Source organism: Lytechinus pictus, chromosome 8, assembly GCF_037042905.1.
Source record: "Lytechinus pictus isolate F3 Inbred chromosome 8, Lp3.0, whole genome shotgun sequence".
NCBI classification, from domain to species: domain Eukaryota; kingdom Metazoa; phylum Echinodermata; class Echinoidea; order Temnopleuroida; family Toxopneustidae; genus Lytechinus; species Lytechinus pictus.
The window spans coordinates 3,627,211-3,650,545 of NC_087252.1; the positions used below are offsets into that span (position 1 = coordinate 3,627,211).

At 36.3% G+C, this 23,335-nt stretch overlaps 1 protein-coding gene across 1 annotated transcript; it reads right to left on the reverse strand.

Moving 5' to 3' along the window:
- Nucleotides 1–1,127: 1,127 nt before the first annotated feature.
- Nucleotides 1,128–22,597, reverse strand: LOC129266424 (cytochrome P450 3A24-like). Its single transcript, XM_054904274.2, has 13 exons — nt 22,436–22,597; nt 15,072–15,165; nt 11,913–11,965; nt 11,278–11,374; nt 10,336–10,452; nt 9,745–9,833; nt 8,896–9,044; nt 7,809–7,951; nt 6,693–6,881; nt 5,430–5,650; nt 4,424–4,561; nt 3,939–4,101; nt 1,128–2,232 (listed from the first exon to the last, which is right to left on the reverse strand). Exons 1-13 carry the CDS (start codon nt 22,519–22,521, stop codon nt 2,143–2,145), a joined length of 1,629 nt encoding a protein of 542 aa, XP_054760249.2. The 5' UTR covers nt 22,522–22,597; the 3' UTR covers nt 1,128–2,142.
- Nucleotides 22,598–23,335: the final 738 nt, after the last annotated feature.

Consider the following 23,335-nt stretch of genomic DNA (forward strand, 5'->3'; position numbering starts at 1 on the left):
AAATCGGAAAATGATTTTTGGGGAGGAATCGCATAAAGGGATTTTTGGATAATCCTAGAGCTCCAAATTATTCAAGTGGTAGTGCTTCACAATTAAATATCACCATGGGATATTTTTCTAGAAGATACAGAAAAGGTATTGACATATTTTATGACTATATAATGATCTTACCATATTCTATCTAATGGCTGCAGCATTACACTTATATACCCAGTATAAACGTGGACAGAAAGTTAACAAGCTTTCATTGGCATTTGTGTGCGAAGCGTTGTTTGATCAAAACTGATTCATACAAGTATAAAAAATGACACCTCACGAATCCCCAATTTAAGGAGAAATATTCATTAGCACATATTTTTTATATGACCTGAAAAAGTATTATCTCCCAAACGCTTGGACAATCAGCAGGTATTTTTTACTGTGATGTAAAGTTCGACTTGCGCCAAAGTAAGACATGACTGCAATGAATGAATGCAGGTGACAATGATGTCATAATGCTGCATGAGTTAGTAAACATATCTGCAAACCTCCTTTTTCAATGAAATTAACTTGATGAATCGATACAAAAAAATGTTTATTAAACAATTTCAATATTAATTATTGAAAGGGTGTTTTGCAATAGATTTAAAGCAATCCTTGCAAGATTATGACATCGTTGGCATCTGTATTCATTTATTGGGGTCATGCTTTACTTTGGCCCAAGTCAAAATTTACATCACTGCAAAGAATACCTTCTGATCATCCAAGCGTTAACACGTACCCTATTAATATGGTATCAAGTTATTTGGGAGAAAATACTCTTTGCAGTCATATATAATGATTATGTACTTATGTCATATTTCCCCCTTCATTTAGGGCTTTCTGATGTGTCTTTTACTCACACGATATACATCCATCCTTATGATATGTCTGTCAGTCTCTACCTTACACGCCTTTACCCCTTCCCTACCCACTCCCCCCCTCTCTTTCTCTATTTATTTCCCTCACTTTCCCCTTTCTCTCTCTCCCTTTGCCCCCCCCCCCAAGCTCCACTTCCCGTCTGTCGTTGTGCCCATCGCTAATAGAATATATATAATCTAGGGGTTATGTTTAGAAGACACAATTAATATGTGACATATATTAAACAGTTCAAGTAAATTATTGTTTATTGAGTATAAACCACTCGTATTTTACAATGAATATGTTGGTATAAAGAAAAAGTATTTTCATGGTTAGAATTCCACCAGGCAAAACACATCACGCCAGAACTCTCTAAACTTCAAGATTGAATCGTTACAGGCTATTTCAAACCTGTCGAGGAATATTATATAGACAATGCCTGTGCTCATTGACAAATTCAGGAGGAAGATATATACTGTATATTTTCATGAACCTGAGCGACTAAGAAAGTTCATGTTGGAAATATGTTCAATTAATATTTTCTGTGATCTCATTCATTCATGAACTGCAAAAGCATATATGGTTTTGCAGCTAAATAAAACGTTAAATTACATTGCATTGTTTTCATGATAAAAATAGTAATTAGTTGAATAAGAACTAAATTCACTTTATCGCGAAGTACCCACCTCTCTCTGCAACTTCTAGATAATAAAGCAATTAAATACAAATAATTATAACTGTTTCTGTATTTTCTCTTGGCAATATAGGATATAGTAGTTTCGTTGATTCAAACACCATCCCTAATGATATACACAATTTATTATACACCATATCATTGCATTTTACATAATTCGATTTTTGAGCAGCCTAATCTAGCTTAGTTAGTAAAGATAAACGATTTTTATTTGTAAGATATCTTTTTTTATTTGTCTTCGTCATCTATTTTCATTCTCTGTTAATGTCTTATATTCATTCAAAATGTTACACTAAAAACAGATTGGGTAAAAATTTACACAGTATTGGGTAGAAAGGGGACATGCACGTTAGCTGGGTAAATCTTTCCTCCATATTGGGCAAAATGCCTGTTTTAAGGGTAAATTTCAACGCAACATTCCGTAAAATTTATAAAAGTATTTGGTATCATTTTACCTAGCAAACATGCATGTTCCCATTTTACCCAATATTGGGTTAACGGTTTTTATAGCATAAGTGATTTCAGATCCATTTGATATTTTGTCCATTTCAATACTGTGAGTAAATTCTTCACGCAGCCTTGTCCGCCCTTGCCACTGTTCTGACTGTAATACCATTTGGAGGTGATAGAAATCCGGTTCGGTTGAACTTCGGTGGAATCTAATTTAAAAAGAAATAAAGAAAAAATATATTAGTAATTGTATTGATAAAGACTACCGTTTACAATTAATTGCCATGAATGAAAAACACCTTGGAAGCGTTTCGGGTTAAATGAATGGGGGTAAAATTTGCATTTATGTTCCTATAGTGCAATAAGATGTGAAGATAACATGTTAGCGATAGAAAGTAAGAAAATGTGTGGCTGACTTTGAATTATCAGTACTTTTTTTCCAAAGAACTGGGATATTAGTCAAGATAATCATCTTGAAATTTAATTAAAATATAATTACTTGACTATCTACATGATCTGGAGTACAATAATATTAGCTATGGGTGTAGGCTAATTATTTTATCTTCTGATCCTTTACTACAGTATAGTGATATGGGTAATGAGATTTAATGAGATGTATTGTGAGATTTACACGCAGAACATACTGTTCGGGATTCGAATGCATTGCTATCTCTTTGTAAAAATCACAGTGTCTAGTATATCCCACAGGATGTCCTCATTTTGTTACGAGTATTTGAATACACTGTGAAATGATCTCCACACTGTACAAATGTTCAAATTTTTCATTGTGAATCTCACATTGAGAGCCCTCGAAGTGAGCTCACTGTGAACCCAAGGACGTTTCCACAGTGTGAAAGAATCTTCACTCTGTTCAATTCGAGCATTTTATTAGTGTGGATCACATCTTCACATGGTCCAATTGTGAACAAACTTTGAACACATTGTGAACACACTGTGAACAAACTCTGAACATATTGTGACGACACTGGGAACACACTGTGAATACCCTCTGAACACACTGTGGACACATTGTGAATACACTGTGAACACACTGTGGATACATTGTGAAGACACTGTGAACACACTGTGGATACATTGTGAAGACACTGTGAACACACTGTGGATACATTGTGAAGATTGTGAACACACTGTGGATACATTTCAAAGACACTGTGAAAACACTGTAAATACACTGTGAACACACTGTGAACACATTGTGAACACATTGTGAACACACTGTGAACACACTGTGGATACATTGTGAAGACACTGAACACACTGTGGATACATTGTGAAGACACTGTGGATACATTTTAAAGACACTGTGAACACACTGTAAATACACTGTGAACACATTGTGGATACATTGTGAAGACACTGTGAACACACTGTGGATACATTTTAAAGACACTGTGAACACACTGTAAATACACTGTGAACACATTGTGAAGACACTGTGAACACACTGTGGATACATTTTAAAGACACTGTGAACACACTGTAAATACACTGTGAACACATTGTGAAGACATTTTGAACACACTGTGAACACATTGTGGATACATTGTGAAGACACTGAACACACTGTGGATACATTTTAAAGCACTGTGAACACACTGTAAATACACTGTGAACACATTGTGAAGACATTGTGAACACACTGTGAACACATTGTGGATACATTGTGAAGACACTGAACACACTGTGGATACATTTTAAAGACACTGTGGACACACTGTGAATACACCGTGGACACACTGTGAATACACCGTGAACACACTGTGAATACACCGTGAACACACTGTGAACACACTGTGAATACATTGTGAAGACACTGTGAACACCCTGTGTGAAACTGTGTTCTTCCAGTAGGGATGTTCGTGTTTGTTTGTTTTGGGGTTGGGGTTCTGTCTACCTCTGTCTGTGCGCATGTCTCCAACCGGAAGTTCTGAAGCACGCGGACGACAGCCATCTTGGTTTCCATGAGAGCAAAACGCATTCCGATACAGTTGCGAGGACCAGCACCAAATGGTTGCCAAGCGAAAGGATGCTGCTTGGCCTGTGCTTCCTTAGTAAACCTGTCAACAACAAACATGTTTGTAAATAGAATGGCTACAGTCTTAAAGACAGATAATTCTCTCCGTATATAAACCACAACGCCAAATTTTCCATACTACTAAAGTTTCATTCCTCGTTTTTCATTTGTTAATAGATCACATAATACATTACATGGAGGCACTATTATGTCTTGAAAAGTTGATTAATGTGAATATAACTAAATAAAAAAATAAAATAAAGTAATGAGAAAAAAATACAAACTCTAGGTAAGTTCTGCATTATAGGCATTGCCATTGCTATCAAGGTAATTTTCAAACATTATTAAAATGGTGGAAATGGTACCTTTCGGGAATGAACTTCTCTGGTTCGGGCCAGTAGTCCGGGTCTCGATGGATCGTATACATGGGTATGAAGACTTGAGTACCCTTCTCGATTGTTAAGCCATTGTGCTCAAATGTCTCGTTGCACATCCGGTTTGAACTGTAGAAGGATAAGAAGAATTGATAATCGATAATATGCTCAGACGCTTTGAAAGAAAAGGGGAAGAGCATAGATATGATTTAGCTAATGCATTTTATCTGCCATAAAGACATCATGTCTTTCTTTTTAACATCTTGGGGATACTTGAAGACCATTTAAGGATCACGTGAGTAAATGCCTGACGTCTTTGAATGTTAAAAACGGAAAAAGAAATGGACAATCTTTCATGGTACATGCATCTGTTCACAAAAGATACCGGGGTCAATATGCAGTGGTTAGAGCATTGGACTCACAATCGCAAGGTTGTGAGTTCGAATTCCTTCTCTGCCATTGTCTCCACTTTGATAAAAAGGCCCGATAGTAATTTCTGTCGTCTATAAGGTCAGCCACTGTGACTGGTTAACCTAAAATGACGTAAAATGTTTCCTAGGTTATTGATTATATACCAGCTTGTGGAGCGTCGTGGCCCAGTGGATTAGTCTCCGGACTTTGAAACAGAGGGTCGTGGGTTCAAATCCCAGCCATGGCGTAATTTCCTTCAGCAAGGAATTCATCCACAGTGTGGTGCACTCGACCCAGGTGAGGTAAATGGGTACCGGCAGGAAGTAATTTCTCAAAAAAGCTGTGTGCACCGAATAGGTAGCCTAGCTTAGCCGGGTAATAATAGCAGGGCCCGTTGGGAGAACAGTTTTCGGAACTGAAGTGGCTACCCTGGGTAAATATACCTTTATTATTATTTTTTTTTTTTTTAGCTTGGCGTTTACCTACAAAACGCTGTCCAGCCGAGTTCCTTCGGGAGTTACCATAAACAGAAACAGACAAAGAAGAAATGAAGAATAGGTTCAGGATGGAAACCAAGTAAACTTACACTGCAGCAGGTGGGAACATCCTCAAAGTTTCGCAGACCACTTGATCCAGGTAAGGCATGGTGGCAACAGACTTATACCCGACGTCGTCACGAGAGGGCGTCATATTGTCAATCTCCTGGATAAGCTTTTCCTGGACCTCAGGGTTGGTGGCCAAAGAATACGCGATGAAACCTAGGAGAGTGGTGGTAGTCTCGGAACCAGCGGTAAAGAAGATCAGGGCCTGTGAGGCGGGAAACGCATAATCTTAACATCATAATGGGTGTGATACATTCATTAAAGATGATAGCAAAGAAAGTTCATGAACTGAGCCCCGTCATAGAAAAGTATTTTCTAAAAATGATGTACATTCATCCATTCATTGTTTTCTTGAAAATTCAAGTTGCTTCCCTTTGTTTACAAAAGACCTTGTGCACATTTCATGCATTTCGCCATGACGTTAATAGATTTCCATACATTTGAAGTAGATCGGATCAATCGTATCTCTTTGTATTACGGGGCCCAGTTCTACATAACTGTCTAAACCTGGTCGTATGTACATGTAGTCCATGCTACATCGAGGAAGTTACAAATTCAACCATAGATTTGGGGTTCGAGTCATGTCATATCTATCGGATGGTGATATTAAAGGTGGCTTAAAAAGTGAGTGTGTGGTTGATACACGCCTTTGAAAGTTCAGTTCAACATACACATTCTGTGCCTTTTTAAAAAATGTAGGTATTTTCTTGTAAGCAGCAGCAAAACTGTCATTGCCACTGCCAAGTACCGGTGACAGTAGGAAGCATGATGTTTCTTCTTGAGAAAAGAAAATTTGACTGGTTGGGTTTTCAACTCGAATCTCATTGCATCTGAAGTGCTTCATTTACTCTGATCTGATGGTGTCATGACGAAGGAAATATATGGATGAGGCATTTGAGGGATTAGGTTGCAATTTGAGGCTAATTCATTAGTTTCTCAAAAAAATCATTCAGGCGAATCTTAATACCTCAGTCACACTCCGTCTACGGCTGCCGTACGGCGAGTCGAAAACAGCTTTTTTAATATTTTGTTGTAATGGCTACATATAGGCGGTTTGAATAAAAAATGAATAAACCGACTGTTTTCGACTCGCCTTACGGCCGCCGTAGAGCAAATGTGACTGAGGTATAATGAGCTTAACAATTAAGGGGAGGATTATGTTGCTCTGTCAGAAAATGAACAAGAGCGATTGTAAATGTTGTTGTTTTGGACTTTCTGTAAGACTGAACAAGGCGGAAGTAACTTACCTGAGCCAATACATCATTGTCTGTCAGAGGCTTTTTCTTGCCCATACCCCTTGAGTGATACTGGGTATCGTGATGTTTGTCCAAATCAGCATGGATATCGTCCTCATCCTCCTCCTCTTCGGGTTTGTAGACTTTATTGATGTTTTCCTGCTTCTGCGCATCGAGCAATAACTGCAGGAAGTCAACCCTCTGAAAGAAAAGTTTATTCAGTCTCAATATTATATATATATATATATATATATATATATATATATATATATATATATATATATATATATATATATATATATATATATATATATGAATGCCTGTTTGTGGCATTTTTAATCTCCTCGGTTATTCTTTTATAGATTTTATCACTCTAAGAACCTTTAATGGACTGAATTGGCAAATCACATTTTTATAACATGTTTGTAAACTCATTTATGTATTTCCTTAAATGTCGGTTTATTAAATCAAGAAAAGAAGAAGTTTAAATAAGCGTATAAATTCGAAGAAGCATAATGCAAGTCACATCGGGAAATATGACCACGTCATAGGTTTCGATTTCTTGTGATGATTGTGGGGGATGATCGGCGAGGGAGTGAAGCAAACGAGCAAGGGGAGGGCGTGAGAAGGGAGTATGCCTCCCCCCCCCCCCCCCCCCCACACACACACACACAAAGTAGGGACTTTTCAAGAAATTGGCATGTGGAAATTGCATTTTAGAGATTACTATAATCACTTTTTAGGCCATAATATTGTAGTCCATTTTAACTTTTAAATTACAAAACATTTTAAGGACTATTTGTAGTAAGCCAAGAAGACAATACATATTTCAACGATCAAATAATGCGAGCGCGGAGCGCGGACTGAAAATATTTGACATTCAAACATAAAAACTGGACATTCTTCACATGCTTGTACAATGGCTTTTACATTTATCAAGAGTTTCAAGTGGTCTTTTTCTTGACGTTTCCCTTTCCTATTGAGATTTTTGTTTACACTTTTGGAGTTGGTTTTACAACCACTTGGTTAATCAAAGGTATTATACCGCATGGCTAAAAAAGAATCGCGTGTAAGTATTTCAGTCAGAAATCATGTTGATATATTTATTCTTTTACAAAAAAACCAAACCTTTGTATCGGACCCGGAGCTGATGTTTTTTCTCAAAGCGATGGATTTATTGTTGACCTCCTTAAAGAAATCAAGCACATCACCAGGAATGAACATTCCAAGCCGGAAGCGAGTGAAAAGCCTTCCAAGCGGTGGGATTAAACCTTTCAAAGAGGAATTGGAAGTGATAGTACACGATAAAAATTCTGAAATGAGCAATTGAAAGGTTGGAAGAGGGGCAACCCTTTTCATTTACCACTTTAAACGGTTGGATCAGAAACTCATAAGCATGGATACAACGTTTGGAAAAGGGTAATAAGTGCACTCCTCAAAAAATTCAATTGCTTATTTGACATTAAAGTTTAAGCGTTTTAGAAGTAAAATCGATGTTGCTTAAAATAGAATGTATATATCTATTAAGAACCCTACTCGAATACTATTTTTTTGTTGTTTGTAATTTTGAATTGAAATGAATATTGTAACATATTAACTTAGAATTCTATAAATAGAGATATGGTGAGGTTGTACAGTTGCCTTCAGCAATCAACGATTATTTTGACTACGAAGCACTGTATATAAGCAAACATAACGAAAAAATATCTAATTAAGATGTGAAACAAGTTATGAACACGGTGAGTGCTTTCCATGTAGAGGCCAAACACTATGATTATCATAATAGTTTGTTGCTTGCTAGCTGGATTGCTGTTCTTCCCATTTAACTCTCGGGCGTTTTTTGTTATTTTCGTTTGTTCACATTTGTTCCACATAACGGTAGTTAGTGCATACGATACAGTGTGTTCAAACAATGGATTATGCGAAGATGTGATTCAGATTGTTAAAATTCTCAAAGCTAACAGTGTCAAGATAGCTCCACACTGTAAACAGCTGTACACACTCAGTGTTCAATAAGTGGACGATGTGAAGATTTGACTCACACCATGCAGACTCTTTTTACACACTATGACCACAGTATGTGGCACGACACACTGGTACACTATGCAACACACTGTGACCACAACATGCTACACACTGTGTTCTTTCCAGAAAGGACGTTCACTGTCGTTCTCGGCTCTCAAATAATATAAATAATAAAAAAAAAAGTGATTACTTCCAACGATGAAGAACGGATTGGTGAGGTCGAATTGGAAGGCCTTTTTTGCATTGGTCACGAAAGGACTGTTGGGATCTGACTGGGAATCGATGTTGAGACCAAACGCACAACTTCCAATGGTGTCCATCACGTAAGCTCCAAAGAGGCTACAGGAAATAGAAAATAGTAACCCACAGATTAACGAGCGTTGCAATAATTACGTACATGTATGCCCAACGTCAATTAGTTTATAATAGGTAAGGGGTTTAGTGATTTAAAAATCGCATCTAGGTTATCCGCATGTCAAGCGTCATTGACAGCATTGTGGAGACAATAAACGTTTAATTGATATTTCAGGCAATATACGGCTTAATGTTGCTTGATATATTACAAGTCAAAATGTTGTTCAAGTAAATAAAACTCAGTTGAATGATGATTAAAACTGCATTTTTGTATTCTCAGTGATTAAGGGGCGACAGTACTTATTTCACACGGTATACTTCTCGCTGATCATAAGACAATAAGAAAGACCCAATTATTTTACAATTTGCTTCAAGTAAATCAAGAAAAGATGAATGACGTTTTTGTGTGTCTTGGAGAAGGTCAGCAAGATCAGGGTTGAATTTCAGGATATAAATTACGCACACATTGCGCACAAGGTAGACTTATGTATAATCATGATAATCAATGATTACCTGTGTTCAATTTGACAAAAAGATGAACTTGGGTCATTCTTCGATTCAAATGCTTAATTGCTTTATCAAAGGAATTAAGTAGTTCCAGTGTTTTGTCGATTTAGAAAACACCACATTTTGGCAAACCCAGCTGCAGGACTGTTCACTGAAGTTGAGGAGTAAATAGACTTACTTTTGACATTCGATATATCCTTTCTCTTTTTGTTTCATTCCAATGTATTTCACCAGATTGTCCGCGGCGCTATTGACAAGATTGGACATCTATATTGAAAGAGATTACACAAAATAATAGCCTTATATTTCGATGAATTGTATATGTTTACGTTGTTCTCCTACCTACGAAGTATAAATAGAATACACGGGTGCTAAAAATTTAATGACCCCCACCAGAAAAAAAATATATTTAAAAGTGTTCAGGTTTTGCCATCATTTAGTTATTTAATTGTGAAATCGGGTGATAATGCCATTCAATAAAGTTTGTTTCTTTGGGCTAACCGGATATTGTAGTGTTGTTGTCTACATTCAACACTCAGCGGAAAGGGGTACATTTTCTTGTTGGGTTCACTAACTTTTTAGCACCTCGTAAATGTATGAAAAGAAGAACACGTTTTAGCCTTAAATTACATGCCACCTGGAAATTACACAAAATAACTAAACGTCAGTTAGACCAACTGGTTGTAAATGAAATAAGATTAGATTAAGCGAAAGGCAGACAACGTGGTGTAGACCAAATTTGTGACAATTTAACACGTGACCTACCTACCTGTTTCATTTTAGCACCGCTGAATGTCGGGGTTAGGATATTTCTTATTTCCTTCCAGCGCTCGCCCTCAACGATGGAAACCATGCCTCGGAGTTCCTCTGGAATTGACGGAAAGGTCTTAGTGAGGAAGGATGAGAAGATGACAAGAAAGGATAATATTAACAAAATATCCATAAGTTGATTCTGCGCGATTCGTCTGTTTTAATTGTATTTATAATTTTTATTACTATTATTATTATTATTATCATTATTATGATTATTATTATGATTATATATTATCATCATCATTATTATAATCATCATCATTAGTATTCTCATTATCGTCATTATTATCTTCATCATTATTAGTATCATTATCATCGCCATCATCATTATTGTTGTCATTTATTAGTATTCCAACTCGCCACTGCAGGCTAGTGGCTCACCCAACCTCCTTCCTTCCCCGAACCCAACAAGCCTAGGCCACGTTTCATAAAGACTTACAACCATTGTAACTTTGCCGTTAAGGCAAAACTATGAAAACCAATCAAAATCAAGGTTTCTCTGGTAGTTGCGAAAATAGCAAAGTTACGATAGTTGTAACGCATTATGAAATGGGCACCTGGACTAGAATGCAAACCCATTCCCGATACCCGGACTTTTCGCATTTACTACGGAGACACTCTCTACAACGCACCAATCCCTTTAAAAATGCAAGTCAAATCACAATGGAGAGCTGAGGGGCCAAAAGTTGGTGGACAGCAGCGGAATATGTTGATTCTGGATAACGACATATTTGCAATTGTTCGTCCGGTGCAAATCTTTGGAAGATCTTCTGTCCCAGTGTACCGATTTTCGACAAAGACCTGTCGGCTCTCAATAGTGATTTAAATCGCATTTTCAGAGGAATCGGATGTGCTGTAGACAGTGTCTCCGTAGTTAATGCGAAAACTCCCTACTTACAACTCTATTGTGGAAGTTATTGAAGCTTTTGACCAGAAGGTGCCGGAGAATCTCTGGATCAGCGATAACAATGGCGGGGGTGCTGAATGCGTATGTCCTGTACGACAAATTGGACAACAACAACATCATTTTGATTAGGTATTTTAATATTTTTTGAAGGGTGGGACTTTTATTAAAAACGTGTCCACCATGCGAGATTTTCATGAAATAACTTTGATGTTTTATCCGACAGTTGCCACAGGAACTGAGCTTCTCAGCTCATCAAATACAAGGAAAGTGGTCAGTTCGGACAGCTTGTCAGACAACAGATATTGACGGAAAACTCTCCTGGTGTCAAGTTGGCTTTAGCAATTCCAGAAGGAAGAGAATAATAAACTTATTTTGGTGGGTTTTTTCATGACCGCTAATTTCATTTTAATTGTTTTGTTAATTGAAAGAATAAGAAATTAGTATGACATAAACTGAAAGTTTTTAAATGAAGATTTGGCGAAAATTCATCAAAAAAGTTATGGATTTTTTATCATAACTTTGTATCTTAATAAGAAATTTATTGTTGTGTTTTGGGGGCTTTTAAAATCGAATTCAGTATGTTCACAGTGATAGGTCTATCATGGAAATCATTACTCTTCACTTACCCGTACACCTTTCCATACTTTTTCCCCCACTTCTCGAAATTGTGAGGAATTGGCTATATAAAAAAGATGGATATGAAATATTAACATTAGCAAGTATCACCCATCCCACATGAGCTAACCGCCTCTACCGTAAGACACACTTATACCATGTATACTTGTAGGCTAAATATCGTCCGAGTACCGTGGACTTTAACATCTGAAATTCTAACGCCAAGCGTGGACCTGCGTAGATAAAATTTCACTGCTAAATGCAGACAACTCCTATGTATAAAATGTCACTCACTTACCGTTTGCTTACCCCTGTACTGCGACATTTTTTTAGGGGGGTCGGGGTTTCATTTTCACTTTATTTACACGCATGCGCAGTCTATTTACCTTTACAACAGCTTTGGCAACTCTGTTGTACATGTATAATTTCTCCATGCGTGTACTGTATCTAGGCAATAGCTTTGATCTAACTGAGGCATAGCGCTTGTCATTGTTCAAAAAACACCTACACCCGATAAAGGAAAGTATAATTGGTATAGTGTCGAAAATCTGTTTATCTGACGGTCAATCGGATCGAGGTCGCCCTTGCCACTAACCCGTCTCTGTGGTCTAGTGGTTAAGGCACCGGCGTTCAAAGCTGGGGGTCCGGGTTCGATTCCCGGCAGAGACATTCTTTCTGCATCACCAATTATTCCAAAGGGCAGATAGCTATTGGGAACCTTGATTTAAGCTATGCCTACCATTGTTCTCTTCATCCATTTCTTTCACAACATATTTAGATAAAAGCTATTGTACTGTACATGTATAATTTCTCACAGAGGTATATATGTGTGTGTGTGTGTGTGTGTGTGTGTGCGGGTGTGTGTGTGTATGTATACACAACAAAAAAAGTAAGTCCCCCCTAAATCAAATTGCTGTAACTTTTGAACGGAATTATTTTGAGATATGATATTTCGTAGGTGGTTTTTTACACTCATTAAGCAACCTCTGGGGAAAAATGAGATTGATCAGTTGAGTCATGCATGAGTAATTAAAGATTGAATTAAAAATGACAATTTTTGAAAGTCACAAGAGTCGTTTTTTCAGATTGTGCAAATACAAAGCTGGGCAAAAGTTGTTTTTAGGTGAATTTTATGGTGTTAATGCTGTTTTACTATCCATCATTTAGCCACTCCACACACAATTTTGATATCGTATGTTCATGGTTGAGTGAGCACAATAATGCACGGGCCGCGGGGGGGGGGGCTCAGCCCCCACTTTTTTCCAAAAGCATGTACGAAAATGTAAAAATGACCATACGATTGTGATTTTTTGCATGGTCAGCCCCCCCCCCCCCCCCCCCACTTTGAAAACCGTTCCGCGGCCCCTGTATAGTGACGTATCATCAAAAGGGTTTATAGTAGTATCCTCTACAACTTGTTAGATCATGTTAAAATTTGAAAATGTTGGTGGCTCCCCCGATTATAGGCCCCTCCCCCATTTTAAAATTCTGGATCCACCACTGATTTGTCCATAAATTAAACTGATCATGAGAATTTGTAAGAAAAATACATTTATGCAGTATAAAGAGTATTCATTCCTAAGTTTTCGAATGTGCTCGCTCAACCATGAAAATTTTAAAACTTCGGAAAGTGTGTGGTGATAGAAATGATGGATGATAAAAACAACAGCAATTAAAGTCACATTTGAAACCGAATTTGCCCCCAATATTCACTTTATTACCATTTAAAATGGGTCTGTGACATTGAAAATACCCAACTTCCCACTTTGATGTGTGCTCACTCATCCATAAATAAACAAATCGATTTCATTTTTGCACAGAATTCTGCCCATAGGTTGATCAACATTACTGCCAAATGACATTGCTAAAGACAGCCTTGAAAAAAGTTCCACCACATTGAATAGGGGGTTACTTATTCTTAATTATATGCACCCATAGTGTACACAAGTCTATGAGAGAGGAAGTCATCATTTTAACAAATATGAAATGAGGGTTTGTTTCATGGACGGTTTTTGTTACTTCTGCCAACAGTTATTTCATGAAACTTCGCACATGGCTGCAGTGTAACACTATCCAAAATGTGCGCACACCAAAATAACCATTTGATACGGCACAGAGTGGGGCCAGGGCCTTGAACTTTCTTCTCATTTGCATAATTTTCGAATATTGTGTGCTCACTGATGCATTAAACATCGGGATTTTCATAAAAATCAAATCAAATGAACCATGCAAGGAGGTTTGTAATAGATATCCATAGTTACAAATTGCATTTTTTCCAATAACGTAAAAAAAAAGCTAATCACATTCCAAATGTTCATTCAAGTGTGAATGTTTAATTTAACGCCTTTGAATCATTGAAGCATGTTTATTGGTCATGAACATAACGAAAAAGTTGAGAAAAGATCATTTTCAGTTACCAAAATGAAACAATACTTGCCTATGATATTTGAAAATCGTATCTTTTGTTTTCAATAAATGTTCATTGAACCGTGAAACAATGAATATTATTGAAGATACTCTTCCCAAAAATAACTGTCATCATATTCTATCATTTTTATTGATAGAAATGTGTAAAAATCCAATTATAGCAAATTTGGACTTGTGTTCATTCAACCGTGAAATTTAGCCAGAAAAGTTGTATCGTCTTTTAGAAAGTACCTTTTACAAGCCTTCTGACTATTTTTCATGATGAGAATGTGGAATTAGTTCCAATAAAAATGGAATCAAAGTCATGATATTTGGCGTGTGACTTTTGAAAAGTGACATTTTTGCCTTCTGACGGTGCTCACTGAAGCATGACATAAAATACTCCATAACATTTACTCAGAGGGTAGCCTATAAAATTACCTACACGCTCATGTAAAAATATATTAAAAACTCGCATTGGTTCGGAAATTATTGATGTTTGTTTAAGGGGGGACTTACTTGTTTTGTTGTGTATATATCCAGTCTTACAAAGAGTTGTGATTGATCAAAAAACGTAAATTATATGGAAATCCCTCATCATAATCATCATTTTCCCAGTGGACAGCGATGAATGCATGAGTGTCCATCATATCTAGAAGTTTCTTTGAACAAACATGCATTTTAGATGTTGACACAGCTGGCTTTCCATAGTTGTGATTGATCGAATCAATCTTAACTTTTTGCAAGATGGGACCCAGACCTACCGATGTAAAGATTGGATTTCCAAACAGAGGAAGAGCAGGTTCGTAAGGCACTCCTCGCCTCTTCCAATAGCTGTGTGTCCAGAAGGTGGTGTACCTGGTCACAAATCAAAATTAATAATATAACGATAATTAAAAAAACTGACACTGATGGTCCTGGTGACGATGATGATGATGATGATGATGTGGATGATGAAAGATGATGATGATGATAAATGATGACGATGGTAATGAATTGGCCAGGTACTAGTTTAATGGATCAGATCAATTTAAATATATGAATATGACTAGTGGCATTAATAAGCCATGCATCCTAATGGCATTTATGTAGCAATATACATTGAGCCATCTGAACAAATTCATATTGATAATTATAATAATAATAATAATAATAACAACAATGATAATAATAATAATAACAATATATATGAACTATATAGGGTCTTTTCCATTTTGATTAAATGTTCAAGGCGCTTGAAAAACAGCAAAAGCAAAAAGTAAAAATTAAGTACAAGGAAAAGTAAATTACAATAGAGGAAAATGTATGTCTTCAAACCTAGTACCTGCTGGTGTACAAATACAATTCATGTCGAATTCCGTATTTGGACATTTGTTTTAATTATCATACTCTGCGGTCATAAAAATGCTGGAATGCACTCGGAAGATTCGATAACGTGACACTCTGATATTCTTCTGTTATCATTCATTCCATGACGATAGATATGTCAAAGCGAACCATAGATCACCTAGCAAAGCCCTGAATATTGTCGTACTTTGGTCTAGCTCCCAACTCTTCTGTATTTACCCCCCCCCCCATCACCATCCCCAACTGCCTGTCGACGTTTTCATGTCTGGACGCAGCACGCAGGTGCGTAGCAATTAACTGTTTGGAAAGTGACCCCACCCATACCAGCCTCCAACAACTCCCCAGATTATGACACAAAGTAAAACAATTTTTTAAATTTACACATTGTTTTTAAACATGTTAAACCTTACAGTAGTTGTTTATCAGATTAAATGTCAATGTTTAGCGCATGGAAGAATAGATATTAAGATTTTAAACACATGTTTTAACTGTGATTCATTACGGTAAAAGTTCATATAGTAAAGAGTGTTGTATAAGAATAAATGTAAAGCATCAATTATTGTATAAATACATATCTACGGATTCAGGTCACTTCTGTGTTGGGCTTGGATCCTGAACTGGACGGCCTTTATTAATGCACGAGATTTCCTTGGCAATGCCAGGAAATCCCTATTGATTTCATTCAACAAAGGGGATTTACCAGAGGAATATCAAAACATTGATATCGTTAAAGGGGTACTCCTGGCTGAATATCCAGATATAATGCATGTACAATTTATGGTCAAAATGCAGAAGATCTCATTTACATCATATAACAAAATAGCAAAGTTATTAAATTCTAAATGTTGTTAAAACTTTAAGAAAAAGAAAACAATCAATATAGTTTATTAAGTTATCACATCTCACTGATATTGTTCATATTTTCGCCTTTTAACCCTAAAAAGACTGGGGAGGGGGGCTGATTCAGCCCCCCCCCCCCCCTCAACATTTTCGCGATGAATCAGCCGCTCGAAATATTTTGACCGCGTCGCTCGCTGACTTTTTACTTTCAAGTCTCGCGCAACTTTTGAGACGAGAATTGTGACCCCCAGGTACGCGGTTTCGAAATTACGCAACATTTTGTAAGTGCGTGCAGTCCCAAAATTACTCAAAAACGTGAATTTGTGTACAAATCCAATGCAAATAGTGTTTTAGCCAAAATTCATAAAATGTATCATTATTTTTGCTTTTACTGCTTAAAATCAATTGATTTTATCTTGTTTATGGTCAAAATAATGTCCCCGACAATTTCCATTGAAAAAACAATCCAAAAAAAAAGTCGAAAAACAAAGAAATACATAAGAAATTTAGAAAACAATAGAATACATAAGAAAATAAATGTGATATTGAAATTTTTGAAAAATAAATTTGATCAGATGCCTATCTAGAGTATGTGGAACAAAAATTAGCTTTTAGGGGCATTATTTTATTAATTAGAGCAAACTTATGATTTTACGCATAAATTAGCATAATTAATGAGCAATGAGATTTTTCGCAGAATTTGATATTATAGTTTTGTAGATAATGCCATGGGTAACGCGCTTGCCAATTTTCGTCGCGATCGCGCGATCGACGGCCGAGATCATAAGGGGGGTGAATCCGCCCCCCCCCCCCCCCCCGTCTTCTTAGGCGTCGAAGAGCTAAAGTTTGATGACATTGGAGGCCTATTGTCCTTTTCCCACAGCAGCAAATGCACGACTACCCAGGCACAAAGACCATTATGTCAAAGGTCCAAATGATTATCATAAACATATTTATTATACCAGTGTAAACAGTGCACAATGGCGCAACACAACGGGTCCTCAAGACCTAATCAAATAACATATTGCAGCGTAAAACGCATTTGAACATGTTGAAACACTACTTGTAACCTTTGCTAACAAATGTCATATACACTGCAAAAACATCGGTGTCAATTTAACACCATCCGATATCTTTATCGGAAAACACCAGCGAAGTTTTGGAATAACATGAGTTTATAATCAAACCGATATTGTTCTAACACTCATCGGTGTTGCTTGAATTCATATCTGGTGTTAGCCTAGAGCCAATCCGGTGTTGTTTCAACATCTCTCTGGTGTTTTCCGATATAGGTACCAGACTGGTGTTAAATTAACATTCCGGCAGGGCCTTGGGAACGATTTTTCAATAGGGGATGCTGGTTGAAAGAAAAAATTGACAATTTCTACTTTATAAAACACCTATCTGATTTCCAGGGGGGTGCTTCCACTGGTATATAACACGCCCAGCACCCCCGCTCCCCAGGGCCATGAGGGGAAGCGGCTTAGGGTTGGGAACCATTGACACCCTTCCCTTACGATTACTCATAATCATGGTCGTGATGGAAAAATGCATCTTCTCTATTTGTATACAGCAACAAAATAGAGAGAAAAAAATTGTATTAGGTTGGACAATTTTTCCCGGTCTGGAAATTCAACCATTTCTGATATCATCATAAACCATTAGGTCTCGGAACTCTCCACAGATTGCTTCAACCATTTTCCCATCTATTCAATGAAAATCAAGCGGTACTCTTGGGGAAAACAATAATATATCTATCAAAATCGATGAAATTCAGGTACTGGAAATATCTATTTTAATAACATTTACAAAGGTTTACTGGGTGAAAAATCAATAGTACCAGTTCGGATTGAATGTACATCTTCAAAGACATAGTACTCAACATAATAATGCGATGAATAAGAGTGGGAAAAGAGTTGCTCTTTCAAGTGTAAAGGACCTCGGAAAACTTGATCAATTGAAGGAATGAGACAACAATATCAATCAAATTCACTGAACTGTAATACTTGGTCTGCTTGAGCACACAGGCGAATTCCTGTTTACTATTTGCTTTAAATTGCACTATTAAATATACGATTTGTTTTTAATAACGTTAATCACTAGAACTTGGTTCTTATTTTATTGAATATTTGTATAAAATTACATTCATTACTTACACGTAATACTTTTCACTTGTTTTGAAGTGTGACAATTTACATTTTATTGTTATTGTTGCTGTTGCTATTTTGCACATATTCGGGTTTTTCATGTATATATATTTGATAATTAAAATGATTAATGTATATAAATTGCTTAGAGTGGAGGAAGTAAAATCTCAACCTAATTTCAACATAAGATTTAATGATTAAATACCCATGTTCAATTTGTAATAAATCTGTTAAAATAAATCAAAAGGCTTTGTTATGCACTGTATGTTCACAGTGGGTGCATATAGTTTGTGGCGGGGTCTCAAGAGAGACCTATGATTCAGATGAACTGTTTGAAAATTGGCAGTGCCCGAAATGTGTTCTCCAAAGTGTATTACCTTTTTGGAATGATCCTGATCTATCTACTGAAGTCGTGTATAACTGTAATAATATTTCTGTCGACGCACATGATGATAGGTCAACCGAAACTAATGATTTTGCTCTAAAAGATATTAAAGGTATAAAATTAGCTCATCTTAATGTCAGAAGCATTGTTAATAAAGTTGCTGATTTACAATGTTGGCTGAATAATAACCCTTATGATCTACTAGGAGTGTCAGAAACATGGTTAACAAAAGAACATTCTGATAGCTTGATTTCTGTTAAAGGTTATAAGTTTGAGAGGAAGGATAGATGTACTCATGGAGGTGGAGTGGGATGTTTTATATCAGAAAATTTATCGTATATAAGGAGATTGGATCTTGAATCTGTTGCCTTAGAAATAATTTGGTTGGAGTTGCAACGTAGCAATAGTAGCTCATTATTTATTGGTATATTGTATAGAAAACCGGATAATCATTTAGATTTTTTTGACAGTCTTGAAAGTAATCTTGAGAAATTGTATACAGTTACAAACAACGTCATCCTTCTTGGTGATTTTAACTGTAATATGCAAACCATAAATAATCTTTCTAGAAAAGTTTCCAGTCTCCTTACTACAATGCAAATGACACAGGTTATATCTGAACCCACTAGAATTTCACCACATAGCCAGTCAGTAATCGATTTGGTATGTATTTCTGATGCACTTGTTGACAATATTATTAAGTCAGGAGTGCAGTCAGCTGGACTTAGTGATCACTCTGTGATTTTTACTGCAATTAAAGGGAAACATCAATCCCTTTCTCCGAAAATAACTAAATGTCGTTCATTCAAGTACTTTGACAGTGAGAAATTTAAAGATGATGTAAGGAAAGTTGATTGGCATGAGTTTTATTCCTGTGGGACTGACGTTGAAAAATTGTGGCACTATTTTAAAAACACACTCCTGGACATTTGTGACAGGCATGCCCCCGTGATATCAGTGCGGCAAAAACAAAGAGGGGTACCTTGGATAAATGATGATTTTTTGGTGTTAGCACGCGAAAGGGATTATTATCGAAAGCAATTTAGAAAAACAAGATTAATTTATTGGTGGAATAAATTTCAGTTTTCCCGTAACAGAGCTAATAACTTGATTAAAAATTTGAAAAAGAAGTATTATCAGGACAAATTTAAGGACTGCGAAAATGACATAAAAAAGAACTGGAACATTTTATCGAAGCTTATACCTAAGAAAAATAAAACCACGAGTCATGATGTTAAATTAACAATTGATAATGATCAAATACCTAACAATGAAATAGCTCACGTTCTAAACAAAGCCTTTAATGAAGTCGGCTCAAGGTTGCAAGCCGCTTCGGGTAATTTCTCGAAAGATTTATTAAACAATTTACAAACTCTGTTTATTCCAGATTGTGAATTTAAATTTTATGCAATCAAAAAGGAGTATGTTTTGAAAGAACTATTACATATTGATTGTTCGAAAGCGGTCGGAGTAGATGGCATTCACCCTAAGTTTCTTAAGCTGGCAGCAGAGAGTATAGATGGCCCTTTAACCCATTTATTTAATGCAACTTTACAAACTAGTGTTATTCCAGAAGATTTTAAAACAGCAAGAATTACTCCTGTACATAAGGGAGGATCATTTGATATTGACAGTTATAGACCAATTTCTGTGCTTCCAGTCCTGTCCAAAATACTAGAGAGAGCAATACATGATCAATTGTATAAGTACTTAAATGTGAATGATCTACTTGCAAATTGTCAGTCTGGCTTCAGACCGTCTTATTCTACTGCCACTTGTCTAACTGAGATTACAGACTTTTTGTTTGATAAAATGGACCGAAAACATGTTACTGGTGGTATTTTCTTGGACTTACGCAAAGCTTTTAATGTTATTCCTCACAATTTTATACTTGCAAAACTTAAGTACTATGGTATTACTGGCAATGAATACAACTGGATGGAATCGTATTTAACAGACAGAAGGCAATTTGTAATGATTAACAGTTGTCGCAGTGAATTTTTGAAGATAAAATCAGGTGTCCCACAAGGATCTATACTGGGTCCATTGATATTTTGTATTTTTATTAATGACATGTGTAATTTGAAATTGCATGTACATTCTAAAATGTCTCTTTATGCTGATGATACCGCCATTTTTAATCACGGTGAATCAATTAAGGAGGTACAAAAGTATTTGCAAGATGATTTTGATTCAATAAGTAAATGGCTAGACTTAAATAATATGCATTTACACCCGCAAAAAACAAAAGCCATGGTATTTGGTCAAAAGAAAAAGTTGAGGGGTGCTCATTTGTCAGTGAAATTCAGGAACATACAATTAGAAAATGTAAAAAAGATTAAATACTTAGGTGTCATGCTCGATCCGGGCTTGACTTGGTGCGAACATATTACTAATATCGTTTGTAAAATATCTCGGGCAATAGGTTGTGTAAGGCGGATTAAGCACTTACTGTCCTTTGATATTATGAAGAAGCTGTACTTTTCTATGATTTTACCTTACATTGATTACTGTATTACATCTTGGGGAAGCAGTGCAAAAATACATTTAGATAAGATACAAAAACTTCAAAATAAATATGCCAGAATGCTTTTGAAAAAAGATTATAATACATCACAAATTTCTTTGTTGCAGTCACTGAAGTGGCAATCAGTAGATCAGCGTATAAAATATCAGTATTGTGTTCTTGTATATAAAATAATGAATGATTTAGTTCCAAATTATTTAAAACCTTTAGTATGTAAACGGCCCGTGAAATACAGGACACGGTATTCTTTACGATGCCCCCTTCAGCTTCCCAAAGCTAGAATTGAACATAAAAGAAAATCTTTCGCATATGTCGGACCCAAATTATTTAATGCACTTCCTTCAAATTTACAAGTTTGTACCTCCTTGTTAGTTTTTAAAAAATTATGCAAAGCCTTTCATACGAATTGATAAAGAGCGAAATGATATTCCATTGATTTACAATGCTATGTATGTTTAAATTGTCACTTCCCACTCTATATTTTGGTGTTAATTGTTTCTGATGTTAGATATTTTGTATTTTGTATTTTTGATGTTGTTTGTTGTTGTTGTTCATAGTTATCTTGACATGTATTTTAAACTGCAGGGCGCCTTTGTAAAGCAGTTTTAAGAACTGAACAGGCCTACCCTGCAGTATAAAATAAATAAAACAAAATAAATAAATAAATAAATAATGAAAATTAAATAATGTAGGAATTTATAATGAATTTCAACTCTCAACTACATATAATATATAAATATTCTGACAGTCTGCCTTTGGTAATAACTCTTTTGTCGGTCTGGAGTAGGTTAGCAAATCAGAATCTGTATTTCTCTTTTATGATGAACACAAAAATCATAATAAGTTCCTTTCCATTTATCCAAACTTCTGCTCAAGACTTACCCAACGTAGAGGACAAGGAGTCCGAGGGTGAACATGGCCAAGAGCCATGTCAATGACATCGGGAATCCCATAAACTCGATCTCCATTCCGACTTCGAATAAAAAAGCTAGTACCTGGAGAGTGACGATCAAGACTTTGACAAGTTGGCCGACAGACTGGCGAATTATATTTATACACACACAATGTGTGACGTAGGCTGTTATTCTGATGTCATGATTTGAATATATTGCATGCATAGCTAGCAACACGGGCCAATAGTTTGCTGAACTTTAGAAAGGACTTAGACACCCCCAGTGGATAGACTGGGAGAATAAGGGACGCCAACCTCCTGATAACAGGAGATATATCATACATTTCACACCAACTATAACAATATTTGTCGGTACATCTTGGGGGGTTGATCTATAAAGTTTTCTGCTTAATTCTCATTTACCGTAATTTGCATCTTTTAGATTCCTCAGTTCCACTCCCCTCCCCCATTTATAAATCATTATTGAGCCCCATCCGCTCCAAGATGACCAATATGATTTCAAGTACCATTTCAAGTAGAATCATGTCGATTGTTATCAATGTGAATAACTTATCCCTGGTCCCAGGAGTACCCCCACCCTCATCATAAGGCGCAGATCCAGAGGCCAGGCACCTGCTGCCCCCCCCCCCCTCCGGATCCTCTCTTAGTTTTTTCTTTCTTTCATTCTTTCTTTCTCTTTCTTTCTTTCATTCTTTCTTTCTCTTTCTTTCTTTCTTTCTTTCATTCTTTCTTTCTTTTTCTTTATTTCTTTCATTCTTTCTTTCTCTTTCTTTCTTTCTTTCTTGTTGTTTTCGGAGGTAACTCTGTACTTTCGCGGAGGGGAATTTGTTTTGTGTGTTGTTGTTTTTTTTTCGATTTTAGTGTGCGTG